The sequence below is a fragment of the Terrapene carolina genome, unplaced genomic scaffold (genome assembly GCF_002925995.2).
Source record: "Terrapene carolina triunguis isolate 2854851 unplaced genomic scaffold, T_m_triunguis-2.0 Scaffold62, whole genome shotgun sequence".
In the NCBI taxonomy this organism is placed as follows: Eukaryota; Metazoa; Chordata; order Testudines; family Emydidae; genus Terrapene; species Terrapene triunguis.
The window spans coordinates 19,606,743-19,613,065 of record NW_020664413.1 but is presented as its reverse complement, the minus strand read 5'-3'; the positions used below and the strand labels follow the sequence as shown (position 1 = coordinate 19,613,065).

Genomic DNA, 6,323 nt, shown 5'->3' with positions numbered 1-6,323 from the left:
TCCGGTCGGCGGGGAGGGAAGGAAGAGGACTGCCCTGCAGGGCACTCTGGTTCTCCGCGCCACCGCCCCCTACAGGGCGGCCGGAGCAGAACAAGAACAAAAAAAAAATTGCGGCTGTGCCGCCCTCGGATTGGGCAGAATGCCGCCTCGAACAGTCTGCCGCCCCAAGCACCAGCTGAGCCAGCCCTGATAGGACCAACATTAGAAGTGTTTCAGTCTAATTCTAACTAAGCTTATGAAATTATTATAATGATTTTCTATTTAATGTCACTTCATGACAGGACAGAAAGTAACTTGTCAGTTTCTACTTTTTCATATGACAAAGGCATACAATTCTGGCATAATAGTAATTTGTTCTTCAGAATTTAAAATTCATAGGCACTAGCAAATTATGAGCATAACTCACATTAGAATAAGCGAGTGCTTAACTCCCATTCACAACACTGAAAAGTATATCCTGATATATTTCAGCATTTCCTTTTCTTATTTATTCTCAATTATGAATTTATTGACTTTTCTATTCCTTTAGTTTTTCAGGTTTCAAACAGAGCTCTTTATATATAACTAAAGGTGTAATTAATTTTGGCACATGAAAATGGTGAACTGTCGCTTTGATAAAAAGCCAAACAGTACTATAAAGTATTACATATTTGGAACTAGGATCATGCAGTAATAGCAGGAAAACCATAGCCATAGCTGGAAACTCCTTTTTTAAAAGTGGCAGTCCTGGTTGGAGGGAACAATATGAACCAAGCTTGATTGCCACTGAGTTCAGAAGTTAAGTGATGTTAAAGAGTTTATGCAGACTCATTGGCCTGTCTAGCTTTCACTTTCTTTCATTTCTAAGCTTTTGTAAGCGTGCCAAATTAAATTTAGATTTGAGAATGATGAAAAGGATCCTAGTCTACTCTGGGTCAGTCAGTCTGAGTGCCAGATTACACTGATAATTTGTGCATTTGAGTTAAATATTTATTGCTGATAGAATGATTTTATATTATGCATTTTACTCATTATTCTCCACATAACACTTCCAGCTTCTCAGGCCTGGGATATAATAACCTAGTCTGTCATTGTAGTCGCATTTTTCACTTGGGTCTCAGCTGCCAATATAGTTGAGATTTTTTCATTTTCTGTTATTGTCTATTTAAAAATAATGAAGTTCACTTTAATTTTTGAACTCATGCGTCTGTGTCCTGTAAGAATGCTAATATTTATTAAAGAGTGAGAGATAACATTTATGAACTGATGATATAATTTTTGTTGTATAACCTGCAGGTATAGACAATAACAGCAGAAGAACTTCCACAATAACATGTTTCCTTGTACGTAAAAGCAGATCGCAGTTCATTTTCTACATGCTCTCTAGTTACAGCATGGATTTTGAGCAATTATGTCTTAAGACTACTTTTTTTTTTTAATTGCAGGTGACAATGCATGTCGTGTTAATAATGGAGGCTGCAGCACTCTTTGTTTAGCCATTCCTGGAGGCAGAGTTTGTGCCTGTGCTGATCATCAGCGCCTAGAGGAAAACAGTACAATGTGCATGAGTAAGATTTTCTTGAAGAATATCTGGATATATATTACTGTTATGGGAGAGATAAATTCAAATCTGAAAATTAAAAAAATTCTCCTAGAGACTTTATTACTGTTCAGCAATTTTACATTGGACAAATAACTATTAATTGAATAAACTTTCTAATTGAGCACAGATAGTTAAAGCTTGAAGAGTGAAACAAAACTATTAAATGTGCAATATTTGAAGTTAAATGCATTTGAAAATATTCCATAGTGTCTAATATAATAGGGTACACCGATGCTTCCAAAGACTTTTTGTTACGTTTCACAGGGCATCAAAATAAAAGTAATAATAAAAGCATATTAACTGGCTTCATGGCATTCACTGAAGTAAATATCTTAAGGAGAAATCAAGCATAGCAAATCCTCAAGTTGAAACTGTGAAAAATTGAAGCTGACGCTTTATATGTAAGACAAAACCAGGGATAGAAGATGCACCAATCTCCGAATAGCTTAACCGTCCTCTGGACGTCTTTATTCAAATACTGCTGAAAAAGACATCGGCTTGTAACAAAATTAAACTTGCCACTCAAAAAATATTAATTCACCAATGTAATATTGGTAATGTTGCAAATTTCTAGCTTTAGTATTTTGGAACAAATTCAATTATAGAATATGCCATTTTTTATAAGAACATATGATTAATTTTACTTATATTAAATCTTTTGTCCATTATATTGAACATTCCTGAACTTCTTTAGCTATAGCTGTACAAAATGAGAATGTCTCATTAATTTATGCATTACTCATATTTTCAATTAACAGCTTAAATTTTATTAACACTATCCAGGGTAGTTGTATATTCTTGGAACATAACTATTATGCAAAGTTTGAAAACATAGGCAGATGAGTACCGGTGCATACAAAGAGCTAGTCTGACTCACATTGCTCATTCAAAACTCACACTCACAGTGAAGTCAATGTGAATTTTGTGTGAGCAATCTGAGAGTGAGAGTTGGCCTATGAAGTACAGAAGATCATAATAATGGTATAAGGAAGTGAAATCCAGATTTTCCCTTATGCAGAGGTTACATGGGGTTCCCCTTGTAGAGTTTCTATTATACTGTGAAATGGAGACCTACTGCCTACAAATTAACTTCTGCCAGGGGCAACTCCTCTAGGAGTCGTGCTGCAAGGAAGTCTCAAACAAAACACTGTCCATAGGACTTCCACTTTGTTGGGGCTCCAAAATGCAGGGGAATAATGTGGGTAAATTAATGACGATCGGTACTGTTAAAGTGTGAATCATTTTGTCACCTCTGCAGTTCTCCTGCCCCAGTCTGTTGGCTTCTCCCTAATCAGCCACATAAGCTTGAATCCCATGGAACCCCTATTCAGAGACTTCTGAGGGGCGGGGAAGGATGTTGCAAAGGATTTTTTTCTGTTGTAAGCCAGTGTTTGACTCATCAGATGGAGAAGGAAAAATAAAATCTGAGTTACAGGTCACCTCATATCACTTTCCTCAGGGCTTGCTTTATTTCCAGAAACAAAACTTAAACCTACAACTTATCAACTCAAACTACTGGGTATTAACCACTTGAGGCCTTTACAGATGGGAGCAGAGAAGACACACCCTTGTCTATAATAGACTCCTGTGTATCAGCTTCCCCTGTCCTTATATAACTATGCCCAGATCCGCCATGTTCTGGCTTACAATAAGTCAGAACCTGATAACCTCTAATATGCTCAAGTATCTTTACACCCCATTCGTCCAAAGGAAATCTTCATTACACAATCCAAGTGCTTGGGCTATGCCATGGGACACAAAATTGGGCCTTAGGTTATCATGATCCGACATGTATAACTGAGAGCATATTTGTCCTGTTGTATATGTTTTTTTTACTAACTTTTGAGGCGGCATCAGCATATTTTACAAATCATTATGAGAACAATGATTTCATGATGAATTCTGTGTCTGTTTTGTCTTCTGAACTTGTAAAATTTGTTCCTGGGTGATAATGTAATCTGAGTGTGCACTTGTTTATTAAAAATATATTAAGTACATCAACCATAAGTGTGGATATACAGCCGACTGTAGGATGGAATTAGTGTGAATATGTAAAGCTTACTAAGAACAGGATGTTCTTAAGAGATACAGCATGAAGAAGAATTCATATCTGCTTATGTGCAGGTAATATTGCATTTTTTATATCAAGCTTAAAAATATGCACACTACTTGGATTTTTTCTAGTTAATCCTGGAGAAGTGTTACCTCAGTTGTGCAAACCTGGAGAATTTCAGTGTAACAACAAGCGCTGTATCCAGGACCGCTGGCGCTGTGATGGAGATGATGATTGTTTGGATGCCAGTGATGAGCATTCAGAAATTTGCTGTATGTATTTCTTTAAATAATTTTAAAACTGTATTTCATGTTTTGTTTTCATTTTTAAAATTGTCAACATGATACTGTGAGTTTGTGCTAAATACTAAGGTCTGAGGGGAATAAGACTGAAGCAGCAGTCATTAAATAATTTATGCAAATAATTCACTTTCTTTTCCTGTTTAATCGCATCAGTTATTCCACACATGTAGTAAACAGGAGCATATTTGTTTCATAGTGTAATACGAGATACCTCCTCTGCGGTCTGCTTATGCCAATGGTTGTAGTGGTATTAATTCTGGTGCTCTAAAAGTGTCCATTTTTGTATCCTTTGCTGTTGGTGCCATTCCAAACTGCCGGATGGTGGACCAGGGGCACACACTGAATCTTTGCTTGAAAAAAAGGAGGAGAATCAATTTAAATATTCTAAAGACAGAATTACTGTGCAGAAGATTCCTTAAACACTTCACTGCTTTTTGGCAATGGTATCTTGAAGAGGGTCCAAGAAAACAGACATAGTTTTGGAACAAGATACTCTACAGCAGTGATACTCAGACCTCAGTGGTTCAGGGGCCAAATTAGTGATTACCATTACCCTAAAGAGCCACAAAAGTGTGAATTCATTGTTTCATTTACTATTATATATAGACATCATTCTCACAGCAAAATGACTAAGTATTATTATTTTATCAATTCAAATTGGTTAATAACATAGTAAAAACATCCTGATTGGTTAATAACTTAGATTGGTTAATAATTAAATCACACAGTGAGAGCTGCTGGAGACACATTAAAGAGCCACTTGCAGTTCACAAGCCTCAGTCTGACTATCGCTGCTTTACAGCTTCACTGCTCAGTATATTGTAGAGAGGACATCTGAGAACTGAAACACATGCAAGAAGAGTGGGGTTTTCTTCACATTGGCCCACATCTTACAGTAAAACAAGCGTTGGAACAAGAATGCTTGGATGCTTGTTAATGAAAAAAATTATTACTATAGCAGCCTTACGTTAGGCCTCCTTTCATCTGAGGAAATGAGTGCTTTAGAAGCACTTATTAAACCTTGCAACATCCTTATGAACTAGGCAAATATTATTTCAATTTTAAGTAAATAAATAAGTAAAATGTAGCGCAGATAGGTGAATTGTTCCTTGCCACATAGTAAGTCAGGGTAGAGCAAGGAACAGAATCTAGGGTGAGATTCTGTGCTACACCTCTAACTTGCAGCCAACGGAGGAGTGCTAAGGTGGATCTAAACCACCTTTGAAACTTCTGCATGCTGGGCTGCTCCAGAGACAGGTGCAATTTAGACAGTCCAGGAAGTCTGTCTAAATTACAGCAACCTCCCTATTGGCATCAATGCTGGCCAGAATCTCTGTGATGCTGTGTGCTGCAGCTGCCCTCCAACACTTCCTGCAAGCCAGGGCTTATACAGGGGTCCTTGGGAGGCAGATTTATGGCTGTTTTCAACAGTTCTTGCACCACTGGAATCTTTCTGTGGCTGGATATGGGCCTGTTAAGGCCCATTTACACTGTTCTGGTCCCATTATTTTGCATTAAGAGGCCAGCACATGAATCCTGAGTCCCAGTTCCTTGTTCTTACCATGGGAAAACACATATATATGCATTAAAAATCCTCAAGAACAGCTTAGCCAGTCATCAATCATAATTTATACTGGCAAAGCCAGGTAGCTTGGATTATCTGACACTGGTGTGGTTTGTACAAATTACATACCTTTGTATCAGCACTGTAGCTAGTTGCTCATTTTCTCTTCAGTAAATATCCCTTAATTTACTTCCACTTTGCAATTAGTACTTCCTCCAAAATAACAAATCTGCGGTTGACATACAGTATTCTTAAAGACTACTTTACTTTAGCTATTTTAGCCTATAACACAATGCTGTATATTCACTATAATTTGAGATTTTCATAGCCTTCCTTATTCTAAGACCAAGAGCTCTTAAATTGCAGTAAAGTGTACATCTATTAATAATTCCAAGAGGTAAAATATTTGGGTACAGCATGCTAATTTCTTATCTTACGTAAATTGATGCTAGACTAGAACAACTCCCTTTACTTCTTTGGAATTACTCATATTTACACATTTATAAATGAATTCTGAACTTGTTCCCAAATCTGTGCATATTATATAGCTTATTAGCAAAAATATGTTAAAATTAATCCTCTTGAAGCAGTTTCTACAGTAATTTAACATGTTTTTTGGCTTAGTCGGAATTTGCTGTAATTATAAACAGAATAATTGGGTGATATGGAGGGAAACTCTTGATTGAAATTGTATAAATAAAAGTGAATTAGCATTTCTAAAAAAATAATTTTAAATCGGTTTTGTTTGTTATACCCTGTTTCCCCGAAAGTAAGACATCCCCCGAAAATAAGACCTACTTCCAGTTTTGCCTCTCGCTGTAA

General features: G+C 36.7%; 1 protein-coding gene across 1 annotated transcript in view; it reads left to right on the top strand.

Annotated features, from left to right (window-relative positions):
• The window catches only part of LRP1B (LDL receptor related protein 1B), a 1,279,381-nt gene that overhangs the window by 758,325 nt on the left and 514,733 nt on the right, over positions 1-6,323 (top strand). Inside the window, exons 15-16 of the mRNA XM_026647738.1 lie at positions 1,425-1,547; positions 3,767-3,907. Coding sequence (XP_026503523.1) covers positions 1,425-1,547; positions 3,767-3,907 — 264 coding nt within the window. The remainder of the gene's footprint in view (positions 1-1,424; positions 1,548-3,766; positions 3,908-6,323) is intronic.